General features: G+C 38.0%; 1 protein-coding gene across 1 annotated transcript; it reads left to right on the top strand.

Moving 5' to 3' along the window:
- Positions 1-17: 17 nt before the first annotated feature.
- Positions 18-17978, top strand: MTCH1 (mitochondrial carrier 1; the record flags this gene model as incomplete). The annotated part of the gene is made up of 12 exons (XM_063299832.1): positions 18-236; positions 1518-1602; positions 2965-3071; positions 4320-4397; positions 6285-6342; positions 8314-8365; positions 8607-8666; positions 12253-12346; positions 13179-13226; positions 14469-14536; positions 15625-15700; positions 17770-17978. Coding segments are annotated over 12 exons (1014 nt in total), but the record flags the coding sequence as incomplete, so codon positions are not given.
- Positions 17979-19811: the final 1833 nt, after the last annotated feature.

Genomic DNA, 19811 nt, shown 5'->3' with positions numbered 1-19811 from the left:
GCCATTGCCTTGCGAGACGTGATGACGCTAAGCGATCATGTGACCGCAGAAGAGCGCTTCCTGGTTGGATGCGGGCGGGGGGAATGGCTGCCATCCCTGTGAGTCCTGGGATTACTCCCGCCGGGCCAGGAATGCGACCCGGTCCGGCTGAGGGCGCGGACGCTCTTTTCGTGACATTGAGCGCTGGCTTCACGGTCCTCAGCCACCCGCTGCTCTACGTGAAGCTTCTGGTGCAGGTGCAGTTCGGGTCCAATTCTCCTCTGTCGGTTTCGGAGGGCAGGAGATGTTCGTTAGGTGTGGGGCGAACTGTGGGACAGCGGCCCTAGTAGGTTAGGGGCGGCCTGACCCTTAAGTTTAGCCGCTGAGGTGCGAGATGCCCCCACGATCTCTCAGTCCCAGCGAAGATAGTTCTTGATGGACGGTTAGCTCTTTGCTCCCAGGGTTTGTGGGTGATTCATTATGAAGGGATGGCTTTGCGAAAGAGGTGGCGATTTCTCTACAGCTCCTCTTTGGTGTTTTGACAGTTATCATAAAGAGTTTGGCTCCTCAGACAAGTTGCTTCAAACCAGTGATTTTCAAACTTGGCAGGTTTAAGATGTGTGGACTTCAACTCCCAGAATTCCCCAGCCAGCTGGGGGTTGAAGTCCACACATCTTAAAGGTGCCAAGTTTGAAAAACACTGCTTTGAAACGACAAAGAGGATTAAAAGAGGAGCTCACCTCCTAGAAACTACATAGATCTGTTAATGTAATTTGGCAGAGGTGCGGGGGTGGGTGATAATATAAAGTGGTTTTCCATGGCAGCCTTCTGGCATTTTATTTCCACTTTAACCTAGAACCCTATGATTTACTGCTGGTTTTCCTTCCAAGTAGTAGTATGATCCATTTGTATTTGATTAGGTGCTTCAAATAACAATGAGACAATTGCAGTAAGCATCCCTGCCTTTGGAAGGGCAGGAAAAATTCTTTTCTATGGTAGTTCATCTCAAGCATATTTTATAAAGTGTGTTTCAGTTCAGAAAAACTTAGTGCTATGCAAAGGAGAAAATGAGAATATGTCTGGTGTTCTTTTTTCCAAAGTGACTAGACACGAGTGTATCACTTAACAAACAAAACACAAAATGCTTTGGGCGTATAATTAATAAAAAAAAATAAAGAAACACATGCACACACACATGCCAGGCTAGAAACTGGGAGCATCTTAGTTCTAGTCCCGCCTTAGGCAAGGAGCTAACTTGGTGACTTCAGTCAGTCACTCTCTCTCAGCCCTGGGAAGAAGACCATGGCAAACCACTTCTGAAAATCTTGCAAGAAAACTACAGGGACTAGTACAGGCAGTTGCCAGGAGTCAAGACTGGCTCAAAGTAAAAAAAAAAAAAGTTGAAAAAAGTGAATAGAGTTGGAGTTGAGAGCAATAGGGAGTTGCTCCTATGTGAGCTGTAAACCTATGAATAAAATTCACTGGGATGGGGATATTTGTAAGAAACAGGTGTTAACTTTTTCATATTTCTTTTAAAGGTTGGGCATGAGCCTCTATCTCCAACTGTTGGGAGAAATTTACTGGGGAGAAAAGTATTCTACCTTCCTGGATTCTTTACATATGGTGAGCATGCCCTAATAAGTAAATTTGTCAGTGGGTCCAATGAGGATAATGTAATATTCCAAAATAATAATAGTAACATTTTGTAAGCTTCCAGCCCTATCATTGCATATCCACTGAATTCAGTCAGACTTGCTTCTAAATAGAAATCAGATCTTGTTATTATTGTTTAGATATATAAGATGCATAGGGAAATGTTTTGTTTATAATGCCAAAAGATTTTATGACACACAAAAACAATATGATAAAGAATATTTTTGGTTCTTCTTGATTTAGAAGAGTTTGTGCTTAGGGCAAAAGTCACAATTTGGCTCTTAATATGTAAAAAAAAATCTAGTGATGGTTAAGCCATTAAATACTTGTATTTCTACTTAGCTTTTTTTCTTTTTGAATAGGCAAACAAATTTAAATCTTTTAATCAAAAACATTAAAAAATTCATTCATTAAAAATCCTTTTCTGTAAAAGGTTTTGTTGTGGTAATTACAGTACCTGAGATTTGACTAACTTCTTTTTGTCATATCGCTTATCCTTAGAGAAAAGTACTTAGCACTTACTGAATAATATTGATTAGCAATCTGTTTTGGAAAAGACAGGGTATCAGTTAAAAATGGAAAGACACATTTACGACCAGTATAGCAACAGAAGATACACAAACTCATCCTAATTTGCTCTAGAGAAAAACCCAATGATTTGCGTTTATTGGTATTTGCTGTTGATATACTGTATAAAACTTTATCTGGTCCTGTAGCTCATAATCAAGATTCTTTGATAACGTAGTTTTTTGCTTGCTGATTGTATGACTGAGCTCTTAAATAATATTACTGTTTTATAATTATTTTGTAGATCTGTTGTTAATGAAACAGTCTGTCTCTCTCTTTTATAAACATAAAAGGTATATTTAGGGAACAAAATTTTCTTTCTAGTTAGCTAAATTTGGAATCAGTCTTACAAGCAATTGTAGTAAGCAACTATTGCATTATAACAGGGACTTTTTCCCCCTCTCTCTCCCCAGCCATCAGAAGTTTATAATAACTTAAGCTCTATAAAATTCCTTTCAAAAATTTTGCAGATTATAACCTGAACCCTTTTGGGTGGAAGGAGGCAACACAGCTAAACATGAGTTAAAGGAATCTTCACACTCTGACCTAGCACAATAAAATCCAATGTAACTCTTTAAGGTAGGCAGACCACAGCTGAAAGAATAGTTGAAAATGCAAAGGTTTTCTCAAAATTTTTGCCATCTTAGTGTCAGTGGATAGTTTAACACCTAAGATGTCTATTATTATGTATAGATATCCAGTCATCTATATGTTAGGGCTTTTGCAGAATCATGATGAAGTGACTTCAACATTGTTTATCCCTAGCCAGGCACATTGTAGAAGTGGATGGGAAAATGGGCCTTTTCCGTGGTCTTTCTCCTCGCATCATCTCCAGCATTTTAACTACCATAAACCGAGAACAAGTGAAGAAGGTACAGTATGTCACACATTTGTTCTCTAATCTCTTTGTACTGCAAAGGCTACTTATGAGGCTAAATTGTGTAATTTATTGTGTAATAAATGTCCAGGCCAACACTTTCTCACAGCTGAAGTATCAGCTTCTGCATTTGCCTAGTTTGGAAGGGATTGAAATTCAAAATCAGCAGCAGCAGCAACAGCAACAGCAGCAGTGACCCTTCTGGTTATAGAATAAAGCTGTTCCTTCCAAACAGAAGTAGTGAAATATTTTTTAGAACCTGAGGTGTTGAACTCAAAAAAAAAACAGTGGCAGCAGCTGGCCTCATAGGAGATGGAGCCCCTCAAAACATGTTACTGGATTTATTTTTTTTTAATGCTGTGCACCATTTCCTGAGTCCTCCAGGATTTTATGCCACAGTCACATACTGATAGCCCTCCTGGACCATAATTGATTATTAAGGCACCATCAAGTTGCTTTAGGACTGTCTGAAAACCTTTAACCTCGCAAGAATAATGAAGTGCTGGTCCTTTCTTAGTGACCTTTTATTTTCTGTGAAAGCCTGTTAGTTTGACAATCCTTGGCCTGCCTTTGACAGTGGGGCTGCTGATTTCACTTTTCTAATCTTTAGTGACAGCTCCTCATTAAGAATGGGAGAAGGGCTGCTCTGTCTCCTGCCAAGACAAGTTGGCCGCCATCCACTCCTGCTGCGCACAGGAAAGCTCCAAAACCTCAGCACTGTCTCATTCAACTATGCAGACTATCATATCCCTCCATTCTGTGCATTGCTTGGAAGAGAAACTCATTCATCTTTCTTCAGCTTAGGTGTAGGCTCACCCATGCTGTGGTTGATGGGCAGGAAGCACCAGCATGCTTTTGAGTTTGACATTTTCAGAACAGGCAGAAACATATGTTTCCATCAGCGTATTCTTGCAGCAGTGGCGTGGCTCAAGGGAAGGAAAGTGTGGGGGGGGCTGGAAGGTGGAAGCAAAGATGAATGGTTCTCTGGGTTACAGTCCTCACTCCATACTATGTTAGAGGTTCTTAGTCCAGTTACTGGTTTTCAGCAAAGATATAATAGAATAATCACCCCACATATGCTATTCTGAATTCCTTGGAGGACAAGTAGGGTACAGATGTGATAACCTCTCTTTTCCCCAGGTCTTGGGAGTATCACTGTTAGAAAGACCTCATACGTCAAGTAGTATTTCTTATCATAATTGGGCCTCTTGAGAATTGATTTACTTTCTCTTTTGTACCTCAGGCCTTCCCTCTAGAAGATATGGAGCATGTTTCCAATAAGGATGATGTGAGGACATCTCTCAGGAAAGTGGCAAAAGAGGTGGAACCCTTAAGCAACTTCTCATTGCTTAAATATTTTGTATTTCAAACGACTATATATTTTAATGAATAATTCAGGAACTTCAATATGAATGTTGTATCCCCAAATCTTCTCTTTTCTAGCGTGGTTAAACCTAGTTTGAAAAAATGCCTTAGACCCTTGTGAGGTGGGAAAGATTATATGAATAGTATAAAATTAAGGATGCTAAGATTTCACCTACTAAACTATTCAACTAAATAAATACTAGTATGTTTTTCTCTAATTATTTTTAATGGAGATAATCTTGAGACTGCTAAAAGTGGGGTCAATCTTTTTGCCTTCAGGAAGTTTAAAAGTGAAATAACACTTTAAAAAATTCCTGTAATACACAGAGTAAAGCTGAAACGTTTCCTCAAACTTGTATAGTTTGAGCAATATATTTTTTCTCTTTCAGCTTAACCCATCATACGTTTGCTGCCTGGGTACCTTGGGGTTGTCCTTGGCATGTTTGCAACCTCTTTTACAGGTAGTCCTCAAGTTATGATCATTCATTCAGCAACTGTTTTGAAGTTACAGTGCTGAATTAATGGTACTTATGCCTGGTCCCCGAAGTTATGGCCGTTGCAGCACCCCTGCGGTCACGTGACCGAATTCGGGCGCTTGGCAGCCCACTTGCACTTGTGACAACAGGGGCGGTTCAATTCCCTTCACTCACCTATCTACCACCCATCTGTGCCCTTTTGGCCCCCTGCACTCTGTGGCCCCTGCCACCCTGTGCTCTGCTGCCCAGCTGACCTTCACTATCTCGTTGCTCCCGCTGATGACCAAGCACGCCCAGTCTGGCCCTCACGAAGCAGCTGCTGACCACATAAGGCTTTCTCCAGGAGGTTGTGTGCGGCAGTTTCCTCAGAAGACCTGGGGAAGAAGGCCTCACGTGGTCAGCAGCTGTCTCGCAAGGGCCAGGCCGGGCACACCTTGTCAGCAGTGGGAGCAAGACAACAGCAAAAGTCACTGGGGTGGTGAAGCACAGGGCAGCAGGGGCCTCAGAATGAAGGGTGATGAGGGCAGCTGCGGTTTCCTGGGGCTGCAGTGGCTTCACGCTGTGCTGCTGGGCTGGGGCAGCTGCAGCTTCCTGGCGCAGCTGCGGCTTTGCACTATGCTACTGGGCCAGGCTACAGTGCTGGGCCAGGCTACGGTGCTGGGCCAGGCTGGGGAGGCTGTGGCTTCCCGGGGTGGCTGCAGCTTTGCACTGCGCTGCAGCTCAGAGGCTTCTTGCAGCCTCAGAGCCACGGTGCCCCAAGAAACCCCTGAGCCGCAGCATGGCAAGCAGCAGTCCCAGAGCCGTGCGTTTCTGAGGTTGCTTGCCTCCCCACAAGGCAGGGTGCAGGGCAGCCAAAAGAGCAGAGATGGGGAGGAATAGGCAATTTGGAGGAGTTGAAGGGGAGGCAGTCCCTTACCTTGGAAGAACCGAGGCTCAGGGCTGAGAGGGACCAAGCCGGGAATGGCTTAGATCAGGATGGGTCCTCGACTAACGACTGGTGGAATTTGGTTAATGATGGCAACAGGGAGTGCTGGGATTGCTGTTGCTAAGTGGTGTGTTCATGTGATGTTAAGCTTTATGAGCTCATTACTTACCAATGGACATTTTGGTCCCAATTGCTGTCTTAGCTCGAGGACTACCTGTATCTGGATAATACAGGACAGGGCTCCGTTATAGCAACAGTGTAAGACCCAGAGAATGACTTAGGATAGCACAGAGACTGTTACTGCATTCTGTGTAGTCCGTCAAATACTTTTTTCAAATAACAAAACTAAGATATTTAAAATAACAAGTTTCTCGTCATAGTCTACTGATTATGAGATCGTTTGATGAAGATAAAGAAGTGCTCTATCTTCATATTTTATCAGACTTGCCATGAGATGGTGATGCAGTGTGTATCCCGAATTATTTCTCATCCACTTCATGGTGAGTTGTGCAATCTGCTCTTGTCAAGTCCCATCTCTGCTTAAATATTCATTTTGTTAACAGAAAAGTCAGTTCAGTTCTGATTTACTCTCTTAATGGTATTTTTTTCTTATGAAATTGGAAGTAATTTATAATTCGAATTTTATTTATTTACATAAGTATTTACATACTATCCCACTTTACTGTGACTAATATTCAGTTGATTCTGAGCTAGAATCAGTGGTTACCTGTCATGGTTAGTGGTGTGCAAAATGTTTCAGCTTGAAACATTGTATTCAATCTCAGCATAAATGATCTGGACATGAAATGGACTTAGCCTACCTCTGCTTCTCATTCAGAATGGTCTAGTTTGAGGTGGGATCACTTCTGATGAAGTCAGAATGAGGTGTTTGGGCATCAGAAACTTTTGCTCTCAAAAGGTTTTGCACATCCCTGGTTATGTTGGCCATATATTACCATATATACCTAATAAGATGACACCACACCCCACCCCACACCACTAATCAACTATTGCTGAGTAGAATTGAAGACACTATTGAAAACAAAGGAATTGGCAGGACATACAAATAACTATAGATATTTTGTCTAAAAGTGTATTTGCCTTTAAAATCAGTCTGATGATTAGTCCCTGCTTGCAAAAAGGTGTTTGCCTGATATATTTAACTCTGTTTTTAATACTTTGCCCTCTCTTCTTCCCTTCTCTGTCCACTTAACTCTTCTGCCTTCCCAGTGCTATTCCCTTTCCCTTTTCTTCTTCTCCATCTCCCTCCTTTTTTTGCTGTTTCTACTGGAAGTAGGGAGGTATGTGTGTTTGTAGGTGTGTGAAAGGAGTTTGAGAGTATAAGAGAGAATGGTTTTATATGCAGATGGGAAACTTAGTGATTTTATAATTTTATAATTGGGTGTCCTGTTTTACAGACATTGATAAATTATTCAAAATTGTTTCTTTGGGCCCTGGCCTACTTTGGAGTGTGGTTTCTAGCAGGTATATATATAAGCATATGCATATGTGCACAAAAGTGTTTTATTGGCACACATTTACTGAGCAGGACATCTTCAGACTGGTTTCAACTGGAGTTGGCAATTCTAGATTGGCAAAATGAGGAAGCTAGACGTTTCACAGGATTTTTGTCTTGTTGGTATATATTTTGTTCCTATCTACTTTTCCTATGGGAAATGTCCTTAAATTCAGAGTCATCTTCATATCTATAAATATTATACTATAAATATTATATAATATCAGAGGCAGTAAGGCTCTGAATTCATTGGGGATTCAAGCCATTGTTACTACTTTTGTAGATAATCTTTTTTAGGCTTCCCATAGGCAACTGGTAGATCACTGTGGGAAGAGAATTCTGAATTCCAGAGGCCTGTAGAATATTTCAGTTAGACTTTTTTTGCTGTTACGAATCAGTCAATTCTGAGATATTTTCTCAGTGTAAAATCATTGTCCTTGCTCAGACATTGAATCAGTAAGAAGTATTATTTACTAATGGCTCTTGTTGTATGGACCAGGTTGTGGACAGATCTTTCTAGAGAAAACCTATATATGTGGTCACTAAGACTTGATGGTATATAATTAATCATTCTGGCTGTATGGAGCCAGTCTATTCAAATTAAACATGCAGAAGAGCCACAGCTACCTTTTCCATTTCATAGACTTTTAATCCTCCTGTTTATAGATGGATGCATCTGCAAATATCTTTTAATGAAATTATACATGCATGTATGTGATTCATAACTTTCATTCATTCAATTCATAAAACTTTACGATTAATTTGCTAGGTTTTTTTTTAGTATGGTACTCAGGTACATATTTTTATATGTTATTAGACATAAGAAGTGAAGGGTTGTGGCTGATAGAATACTAGAAATTTACAGATTGAGTTCTTATTTCATATTTGGCTTAGTTTGCATCAAACTTATAAATGAACTACTACTGTACTCATGTCTCTTTCCTTTCTTCTGAAGTTATATCTATGCGCTGCATGGTCCAGTTCGTAGGACGAGAAGTTAAGTACAGGTAAGATCTTCTTAACATTCTATAGTTCAATCTGAGAATAATGACAAGGAGTTTTATAGTATTACAATGGCTAGTAGTAATAAAATTATTTGTTTAATATCACTAATTATTTCCAGGAAATAAAGACATTTCCTTTTTCTGTTGTTGAAGAATACTGGCAGCAGGTCAGTAATTTACTGTAGGCTTAAGAGGTGTGAGAAGGCATTTCTGCCCACATCTAATGGTTTTCCTTTGTCAACAGCAATATGTTTAGCTCAGTCAGGACAATTTGGAAAGAAGAAGGACTCTTGGGATTCTTCGTGTACGTGAGTCTGTCCCAATTGCCAGCAAATTTAGTTAAATAGCGGAACTTGCTATGTTGCTTTTTCTTAACAGTAATTTTATTAAAAATTATGGTTAAAAAGATAAAAACTAATACAAACTAAAAAAAAGAATAAAAATAGAAACTGCCGAAAAGGAAAAAAATAGAAAGAAAAATAGAAAAGAAAGAAAAATAATAATATAGTAAAGAAAAAGAAAAGACATATATAAATGACTTCCCCTTTTATCACAGCAAGAAAAAATAATTTTAGTCACTTATTGCCTTCTCTTAAAATACAGCAAATAAACTCTTCTTCCCATATCCCATCTCTTATCTATAAACAAATCCTTAAAACCTCATCATTCAGTCCTGATCAGCAAAAGTCCATTACCAGAGATAATAGCATATCTATTTTAACCTTGATCAAATAAACCAACTTTATATTCTTTCCTTTTACTTTTAGCAATCTTGGTCTTTAGTCCCTTCAAATAATGTCCTAGAACCTGATTTCTTTTCATTTTTTATTTGTGCCTTCTCCCAAAATTCTTCAAAGCTTTAACAAGTCTCTTTTGTAAATCCAATATAGGAAAAATATCCAGGTCACTGTCTTGGTTTGTTATTTGTACATCCTTTTTAATTATTAAGACATCAGCCGCTTCTTTTGTATGTCCAATGTAGCATCTTTTTCCATATCATTCTTGTAGCCTGCCATTTTAAATCCATTTTCAGATCAATCTCAGTCTTTTCCAGTAAAACCTGCTCCTCTTCCATAACATCTTTTAAGCACAGTCTATCTATAGAAGCAGACACTCTTAAAATTAACTTCTGGGTCTATTGTTTAAAATATCCTTCAATATGTCCAATGTTAAAATATTTTGCTCCATTCTGTAATTGTAAGTTGAGTTTGGGTGTTCTTCTCCTTTAATTGTAATCTTTAGCTCCTTCTGGTTCCCCCTAGTATCCAGCCTTTAAAGTCTCATCCTATCATTTTTTTTAAAGAGAATTCAAAACAAAAGCATTTTCCCATGGGAAGGATTCTTATAATTAATTCCAAAGTCTTATTTCAAATCCATCTGGACTCTTAGTCCATTTATAACTTTCCAAAATCAAAGTTCTAATTATCCCTTTGCTGTTTATTCCAAAAGAAAAAAAATTAAGTCCTTAAACTTGTATTTAATTTTTTTTTCACTAAGGATTGAAGAAAACTCACCAGTGCTGTAAAACTTGTTGATCCAAGGTTCCTAATAGCTGAAAGGCAGTTAACAAGCAACTTCTGAAAGTGATTAGAAAAGGAAGTATGTGAACTCAGTGTCCTTTTGAAAGCGCTGACTGCGGTTTCTGCAAGATGGCTGTTCCCTCATCTCCCAGAGCTCTAAACCCGCCGGAGACGGCTGTCTTGCAGTCTCCTTACAAGGAGCAACTGTCTGAAGCACTTGTGGGAAATCTCAAGTCCTCTCCTTGTCCAGAGAAGAATTACAAAGAGCTGGTATACTCGCCAGCCCTTCATTCCACCGCAGTCATCAGCTCTACTTTTAGGGGATCTGTCTTCAGATCACCGTTTCTTCCCTGGAAGTTGCTGTGTTGCTTTTGAGGATCAAGTCTCACACCACTGAGAAGAATCAGCTCCTGTTCAGAATAATCAACTTCTCTTGAGCTTGTAATTCAGCTCAAAGTTCAGAATTGTTTATTAGAAACTGTTACATGTGCTAATGCCTTCTGGCATGTATATAAAAGAGAGAAAGAGATAATACTTGACAATTTCCTATCTTTCATGGTCAGTCAGTCACAATTTATGTTTCACATAAAAATAACAAGTTCTCATAAACAAGTTCTCTAAAATATTTAGACCTGGAACTTTTCCCTTCATAAAGTTCTGGATATATATTCAAAGAATTGCAAGACTTATTTAAGCACAATGACTTATTAGGACTGATTCAAACTAGCATATTATTAATCTTTTTCTGCACTTACATTTTAATCAGTGCTAAATTTCATATAGAATGAATTAGTGAAGTTCTTTTGAACTGAAAAATGGACATCACTGTATTAAATTAAGGATACAATCAGGCTACACCTTTCCTGGTCACATGGTAAGATTTTCATCTTATTTGATTGGCTTTTTTTAAAGTCTTGAAATGATCAGTGGAGATTCTACTTTAAATTTTCTCAGTGGACCAAATCCTTTTTCTAGCAGGAGAAAAATGTTAAAATATTGTATGAGTACATTAAAAAATGCTATATGAAATGATAGAGCCAGGCTGGTGTAGAGGTTAAGGCCCAGGCTAGGAACCAGGAGACCATGAGTTCTGGTCCCACCTTAGGCACAAAACCAGCTGGGTGACCTTGGGCCAGTCACGCTCTCTCAGCCCTAGGAAGGAGGCAATGGCAAACCACTTCCGTAATCTTGCAAAGAAAACTGCAGGGACCTATCCAGGCAGTTGCTAGGAGTGAAAAACTGACTCAAAGGAACAAAAAAAAAGTGAAGTGATGCTTGGTATAAACCCAAGTAAGCAACTTAGTTTGAGCTAACAGATACACTTTGCTTTTAAACGGTAGCCTCCCTCCAAAAAGCAGATGGAACCAGAGGAAAACAGTATATAGAACCAAGGCAAACATTAGATATTTAATTTATAAGGAATTAAAATATTAAAAGATGACATTGCTATTACTTACTTACTTACTTACTTACTTAATAATTCCCCTTCTATTCACTTCCTGTCACATTACCATTGTTGGAAACTCTTTTAAGAGGCTCCAGAGTTAGCATATCCCTGATGTAAACACTCAGGAATATGGAAACCTAAGTGGTAACACATATTCCATAAAAACTAGGCCACTTTAACCAGCAAAAGATTTCCATGCCTGGAAGCTAACTGGGAAAGATAGATAAACGACATAGAGAAGGTAATAATCCATCTGAATAGCTGAAAGATGACTAGTGAGTTTTTACATTGACACAATGTAGCAAGAAACAAAACCATGGATGTTTTCATCCACCGTATCCTACCTGGTACCCTCTAGCACAGGGGCAACATCTAAAGTACTATATATGTACTAGTATCAGCAGTTAATTAGAAGATAGGGTTGGATGTAGCAAGGATATGGCTTTCAGTCAGTAAGGGTTAGTAAAATGTTTCCATTTCCATTGCGGTTAAATATAGGCACATACATAATAAGTGGTTGTATTCTCACTCTATGGATAGATAAAATACTAATTGGCTCTCCCTCACCCTCATTGCTTTCTGCATGCTCTAAGTTACTTACTGTTGCTGAATTAATTAAATTAGTACATTCATATTTATGATTAGTTTTCCAAAGAATGTTGCTGTTCATTCTTTCTTTTCTTTCCTCAGTGTGCATTAGAACATTTATGGAGTTCTAAGATCTTGTATCTTTCATTGAATTAATACATGCCTTAGGATTTGATTTGGTTCCTAAGCTCCAAACAATCGCTCTAGTTTTTTGTATTCCAAGTACAAATTTCATATATATAGTCTTTAAGGCTTTACTATTCTTATTCTCCAAACTGTATGAGGTTAATTTAAGAGTCTTTAATATTTTCTCTTATTCTCCTTTTTTCCCCCAGAGGTTTAATTCCTCATGTCCTAGGTGATCTTATTTTTCTGTGGTGTTGCAACCTTCTGGCTCATATGATCAATACTTATGCCGTGGATGACAATGTGAGTGATGACCTTCCTAATCTTATTGGGCTCTAAAATTTCTTCCCTGAAGATCCAGTGTGGTGTAGTGGGTAAGACTTCAGGCTACTCCCAGCTGAGGTGCACATTCATACCTCAGCCATGAAAATTCATTTTGAACCAGTCATACACTCTCAGTCCAGCCCACCTCATGTGGTGGTTTTGAGGATAAATGGACATCCCCATGTAGACTTCCATGCGATCCTGGAAGAAAGAGGAATATAAATCTAATAAATAACCCTTGATGGTATCAGGGAAGAAGGTGGATTGGAACAAACCAGAATTTCACAAGCTTGAGTCTTATCGTACAACAACCATTTCCTATGGAAATGACCTTCACCACTTCTGGCCAATTCTTTTTGTTTTATGCTGGTAGTTTCCACACATTCACTTACTGTCTTTTTTGCAGGAAGTAAACTAAGTCCAAGGAAAAACAAAATCTATTGAAAACCATTTCCTAACTAATAATAAGACTCGGCATTTCTGGTTATTAATAAGATTTAAATATTAAACATGGTCCAGTGTGACTAAAGTTTATTATTGTCAGGGTGTTCTAATTGATCTCTTGGCGTTTTTCCTAATACAATTGTAATTGGAATGTCTTTTGTTCACCTCTTATCAGTTTAAAATAGTGCCATTCCTTCTGGGGCTCAGTTACTGATGAGGTTGCTGTTGTGCTAAGGCTTCTGCCATGTTCTTTGCACATTCCCTAGCAAGAGTGTACTGTCAAGTGTTTTCCCGTATTCACTTAACATGTGTGTTGCCCTGGACCCCAGGATACCTTTGGATTATTGTTGCTGTTTTTTCCTTATAGTTCAACCAAGCTTCTGTCATCCGGAGCTACACTAAGTTTGTGATGGGGGTATGTAAGCTTTGTGTCTGTTGAAATGTGTATAGCTGAATGTTCCTGTTTCATTGCTCTTGTTGCTCTTCCCAGGCTTGATCACTTCCCAATGTCTTGGGAATGCAGCTTCCGGCCAGTATGGCCAAAGGCAGTTCCACTCTCTGAACTGGGGAAAAACCAGAAGTCTCGCAGCACCTTTTCCAACTAACAAATTCTATTGAGGCATAAGCTTTTGTGACCTGTAGTTCACTTCATCAGTTGCCTAGAGTTGCTTGACTGACGTAGATTTTAAACTGGGATGTTGGGGAAGAGAGAGGGGAAGACAGGTTGATTACACAGATGCAGGTTTACATGTGAGACAGATTACAAATACCTTATCAACTGACAATTGTAATGTGTTAAAAACCAATTGTGTTTGTTGAGCTCTTTTGAGGCAGTCTGAAAACCTTTTGATCTATGTGAGTTCAGCAATCTCAGAAAGTCTCAGCAAACACAAATGAATACAAGGAGCCAAGCTTTTTCCTGACAGGTCTTCAGCTGGATGGTTCAGTTCTGTGTGATTGGAGATCCGACAATAGAAAAATTGACTTCTTTCCCACTCCCCTGTTACCCTATCCAGCCCTGTTAGTCTTGGTATCAGCTGCCACTGCTGAGCAAGCAGGGTAGGGAGCAGCTCCATGTAATTGGAGACCTGGTAGCAAAAGAGTCAGCTCCCCAGTCATGCTTCTCTTCTTGCCCTTCCAAGTCCCAGCCCTGCCTCCGTCATGAACCCCATCATCAATGAGGTATTAACGATCATTTGTATGGCAGGATTTGTCAGGAGAAAACGGGAAACACCACTTCAACCCTGGAATGACTAAAGACAGATATCAACTTCCTCCACAGTTGGCTGGGGATGAGACAAAAGCAACGTCATGAAGGTCTATCTTTTCAGAACAGTTAGTGGGAAATCTTTGTGTTGCAATTAGTGGGATGTGAAGATGAGTCCTGTTTTCCAGATGTACATGTCAACAGAAAAGTGTAGCTGTGATGTTAAGTAGTGACAACTCTTAAGTGTAGGAGTTTTTGTCAGTTGCAATTGTTTCCATGGCCTGCTAAGTTGGTTAGTTATATTACTAACATGTAACCCAGTTCTGGTAAAAATAGTTTATATCTGGTCCTTTCCAATTTCTTTTGCACAAAGTCTTCTTCCACTTAACAGTAATTTTTTGCTTAACTGTGAAGAACAGAAGGATTGCCTCAGATATTTCTTTGTTACAGATTGCTGTGAGCATGTTGACATACCCTTTTCTTCTCGTGGGTGATCTCATGGCAGTGAACAACTGTGGGTATGTGATATTAACCCCACCCCCCAGCAAATACAGTTTAATCTCTCCAGTGAAAATTTAGTGGGCTTCCTGTTTGGCAGAATTACTCAATAGTCTCAGTTTCCTAAATAAAAGACTTTAAGTCTTGTATGCATAAAGAAAACCAACACTACTTTCCTTTCATCTTTGTCAAGAAAGGAAAAAACTAGAGAGAGTGAATAGACTTTGTTTTATATGGATAGATTTGGAAGGGATATAGGAAGAAAATAACTGGTTTGGCTGTATATGTCTGGTTTGTGTTTGGGGGAAAAACACCATTATTTTTGTCAACCACATGCATTTTTAGCTTAATAAACATGAAGCAAACAGCCTCTTTCTTTATTTGTGTGTTTCAAGTTTATAAACGTCCACAGTTATCAAATGACAGAAAGCCTGATGAAGGGTTTCTTATTCTATAAATTTGTACATTATCTAACTCAAATAATGTATTGTGCAGTTGCATATAACTTCCATTCTTTTTTATTATAATTTATTTTAGAAGTGTAATCAGAAAAAATGTAAGGAAATAATAAAAAACGGAAAAGAGAAAAAGGAAGAAATGATAGAAAGGGGATTTGCAAGCATTATAAAACCAGCTGTAGCATTTCAAAATAACGTGATACAAATTTTTGTGCCTTAGATCAATTTAAAATATTTAGTGTTTTAAGTCAGTACTAAAATAAATCAATATTAAACTTTGGTCAGTACATAATAATTGACAACTGTACTCAGTATGAGTCAAATTATAAGATACAGCCTGAGATTTTAAAAATTGCAATAATTTCTGCCTAATCCAGAAAATTGGCATATTTAGCAGATCGTAGAAAAGTTAAGTATTATAATCTTATAATTATAATCCTTTTTGGGAGAGATGGGCGGTGATGGAAATCTGAAATATAAATATATATATAATGTTAGGAAAAACCTAAACCAATTTCTTTCTAGGGCAAAGCATGCTGCTGCTCCAATAAATACACCTGTTGCTATGTATGCCTTGCTTGTTACTTTCTCCCTCCCAGTGCTGGGGTCTCTATATGTTCTGCTCTGTGACCACTTTCTTTGCTGTGTAGGTTACTTGCTGGCCTCCCTCCATATGCCCCTGTGTTTTCCTCTTGGATTCATTGTTGGAGACACCTGAGTGCTCAGGTGAGCATCATTCTTTCTCTGAAGTGGATATTGGCCTGTGTAGATAATTCCATCATCTTTTTTTTCTTTTTTTTCTTTTTTTTACTGTTCCTTATCTTATCCTGAATTGCAAGCACATAAAATCAAGCTGCAGATAAACTGGTCCTCTTGTTGGCTGTGAAAAAGATTGCCTTCCCCCATCTTTGATTTTTACATTTGCCTCCTTTAGTTTTTAAAAGCTACTTCAGTCTTTTACTTTCCCAGTGGAGGGTGTTTATAGTAGATTGTGCTCTTTATACTGCATTATATTAAGTAGGGATTTCCTAGACATGTATAGATAAGAGATACAACTAGAAATCTGGCAGGAGAAGGTGGGAATCCAGTTTTATACTTTGCTTTGCTTGTTCTTTTGCTGTATCAAGCACTACTGTTTATTGAAAATCAAGTCTCTTTTTAAATTCTCCTGCTAATTTCATTATCTGCATTAAAATATTTTTATAACTTTTTACATATTAATTGCTGTTCCTGTTTTCCTTCTCTCCTTAAAATCTTACGTGCTTGAGGTTGTTAGTTGCATTTTTCTAATTGTATACATCTCTTGCTTTATTTTAATCCAAAGCATCATATCATTATTTGCCTTTATATGCATATTTTTTATTTCTCTCCTATAATGTTAGCACTGTCACTTCAATGTTTTTTGGCATGTATTGAGAAGTGCAAACATGAACATTCCATGCTGTTATTAATACTCTTTTCTAAAAAAAATCTACAAAATCTTCAGATTATATTATCAAATCACAACTTGATTCTTGCAGGCTTTGAATTCTGCTCATTCTTTTCTCTCCCCCATCATTTGCACACACATACCCTAATTATATATTGTGCCTAAATAGGGCCTTCCAGTCTACCATTTTTCTATGTCTTGACAGTAGTGTTCCCCATACAATAATAATTCATTCTTGTTTCCTCTCAGAAGAAGTTTATACACACTTCATTCATGTGCAGAGAAAAAATAGAAATACTTTGAGAATTAAGGTTGTTCATTGAAAGGAAGAGTGTTTCATTTTCATTCTTGTAATCTTGGACAGATTTTTGCAAATGAAAACATTCTGTGTTGCCTATGACATTGCAGAGTATAATAAAACCTACATAACTACATCACATTATTTTTCTCCTCAGCTCAATCCTCAGACTAAATTAATCATTTCTATTGCATGTTGGAGAATATTCTTTGGGTATTTCTTGAGAGTTGTAAGCATTTATTGGTACAGTATATTTGTTCAAAAAACAAAAACGTTGGCACTTTTTTTATAAACTTAAATCAGTGATCGTACCTCAGTCAGTGTCCCAGGTTTTGGATTTCTATTCATCAGACATAGCAAGAACTTAAAACTGATTTTACATTCAGTATAAATTGACAAATACAAGCATCATGGTACATTTTAGAAGGTTCCCATTCCAGTGCTCCAGCCCTCATAACAAAGATGCTGTATATTTTTTAAACAGAATTTCTGCAAAACCTTTTAAAAACCACTGTTCAGATCTGAATGCAGTTCTTGATTCCTTGTCACTGTATCTTACTAGCTTAATGTTTTACTATATTGCTACCTAAAAGGAAAATAGTGTCTGAAAAGCTTCTAAATAGCTAGTGATAAGAATTGTTTTGCCTCCATGAAGGCCTTGGGAAGCTTTCATTTGAAATCCTACTAGGAATAGAGAAGAAATAGATCAGACACTAAGACCCTAAAACATTAAAAAAAAAATTGTTGCCACTGATGGTAAATTTGTGTTCCTCTGGGCAACTGTTGTGTTTGCCTTTTAAATTCCTTTTCTCTAGCTGACATCATCCTATAATAACATTATATCTGCTTTTCTCCATCAGTGCTCAGAAAGTTGCAGTCTTTGTCCCCACTCCTCCACACATATCTTTACACATTTATATTTCCATGATTGCTGCGCCTGAAGTTTCGCTGCCAAGTATTGTAGTGTCTCTGTCCCCGTGATTATTGCAGCACTTGGTTGAGCAGCAAGAAGGTTGCTAGAGATCTTAATGAACAATTCCCCATAACATTTTCCTCTTCTTTCTCCAGGGGCAGCTCTTCAGAGGTTCCAGCCTACTTTTTCGTAGAGCATCCACACCAACTTTTCTCACTGACTAATTTCATTTGGGAGAAAGAAGCAAACCTAGATCCTTGTAGAAGATACCCTAAAATAGCTTGTTTTTACCATTATTTTTCATTTTTAAATGAAAGGTTTTCAGCAGTAAGAATAGTTCATCTCAGCAAACTTGACAACAAAAGGGTCAGATATTTCTGACCAGATCTTGCCTGCCAGAAAAGGGGACAGTGCTGATCAGGCCTTAGATCAAAAGGGGCAACCCGACTGATGATAGCTTTGCAGGCTTGGCATGCTCATGGCTTTGCAGGATACAAATTAGAAGCCGGTTTACACCTTTCCCTAAATAAGATCTAAGTTGGAGGGCAGATTCCCCCACTTAATACCATTAGAGAAAACAGCTTAAGCTCAATCGCTTTGTCAGCTTTGGTTTTTGCCATATTGCTAGCCTATATATTAAATCTAACTAATGCTGGAATACCTTTCATTCCTAACATTTAGCAAGACCACAGAAACTTAAGGAACTCTGTTACTGAGTTTCTAATCATGACATATATAAACCTGATTGTTCACTTATCAAAATATCTCTAGGCAGCTTATTTTGCATCATCTGTTTTTTAAGTTAAATATTTGACAAATGCACTAAACCATTTCATCTCGGTTTTGAGTCCTTAAGTAGAACCTTAAACACTAGGGTAGAATGGGTTATTTTCATGGACATATCTAGAAGCTTTTTATTTAGTATTGTTTACAAATTTAAGCTTGATATGTTGTGTTTTATGAAGAATTTTGTGATATTGAAGACTGGGTTATAGAGCCCCTACAACAAGAAATGTCACATACTGTATGTATGGTGGTAGAGTGGTGGTGGTTCTCATGTCAGGCCAGAGACATTCCAAACTTCAGGAGGATCTTCTGGTATTAAGATTCAGTACAGCTGCAAAGATTATACATCTGACAGTGAGAACTATCACCCTTATAAGCCTGCATGTTGGGATGATTTCTGACCAAAGTAAGGTAGTATATTAGAAGTTTTCTCTGTAATTAAGAAAAGTACTTTGCTGAATACCGTGAAAGTATTTCTCCAGTAATGTTATATAAATATGAGATAATGTTGCACCACATTTGCCACCATAAAGTACTGATTTTTTGGATAAAAGCTTGATTGTATAAGGATGTCTACTGCAGATCACCTATCCTCGCTAAGTAATGTGAATTCTTAACTCATTAGATCATGGTTAGCTTTTCTAATATCTACTTTAGGCTGTAAATTATATCCACTTATCTGATTCAAGATTCACTGAATTCAGCTGGAATGACTTCTGAACAAACCTGTACAGGATTGTGCTGTTAAGATTGTTTTACTACTGAGCTTTTCCTAATGTTTAAACAACTTAGCCTTAAGGATCAGTTCCTATAATCAAATTACTCATTATCATATTACACTTCACCACAAGCAGAGCTGCCAATTAATGTGACTCCCACTTTTAGCAACTTTGCAAATGGCATCGTGAATTTATATTCCTAGTGAAGTAGTATTGCTTTTACCAATTAAATATTGTCTGCTGAAATATTGTCATATTCAAATTACTTACTCATGTGAATAGTCCTAAATAGAGCCAAAGGAAGACCAAGTACTGTAAATAAAATTGAGAATTCATATGGCTTCAGCACTAAATTTTATACAGCTAAATCATGCATATCAGAAGGATAAGAAAAAGCTATTTTCAAGTTGCAGTCATGCAGCAGATATCAATAAGGGAGTATGTGAAATATGCTGCCTTGTCTTTTTGGTGCTGCTATTAAATTACGTGAAACTTGATATTTCTCATCAGGAAGCTTGAGTAAAGAAAGTGAAAATGCAACATTGGGATTCTGAAGTACACTAATTCATTGTGCAGTATGAATATTGAAAGACATTGCTTAGCAGGCTGTGTTCCAGCTTTATCTATACACACAAGAAAATATTGTTTCCATCTAGTAAATAGATCAGTGACTCCATCCCACTCACTGTGGT

The sequence above is a fragment of the Candoia aspera genome, chromosome 3 (genome assembly GCF_035149785.1).
Source record: "Candoia aspera isolate rCanAsp1 chromosome 3, rCanAsp1.hap2, whole genome shotgun sequence".
Classification (NCBI taxonomy): domain Eukaryota; kingdom Metazoa; phylum Chordata; class Lepidosauria; order Squamata; family Boidae; genus Candoia; species Candoia aspera.
The sequence above is the reverse complement of the archived record's forward strand: the minus strand, read 5'-3'. Positions and strand labels throughout refer to the sequence as shown.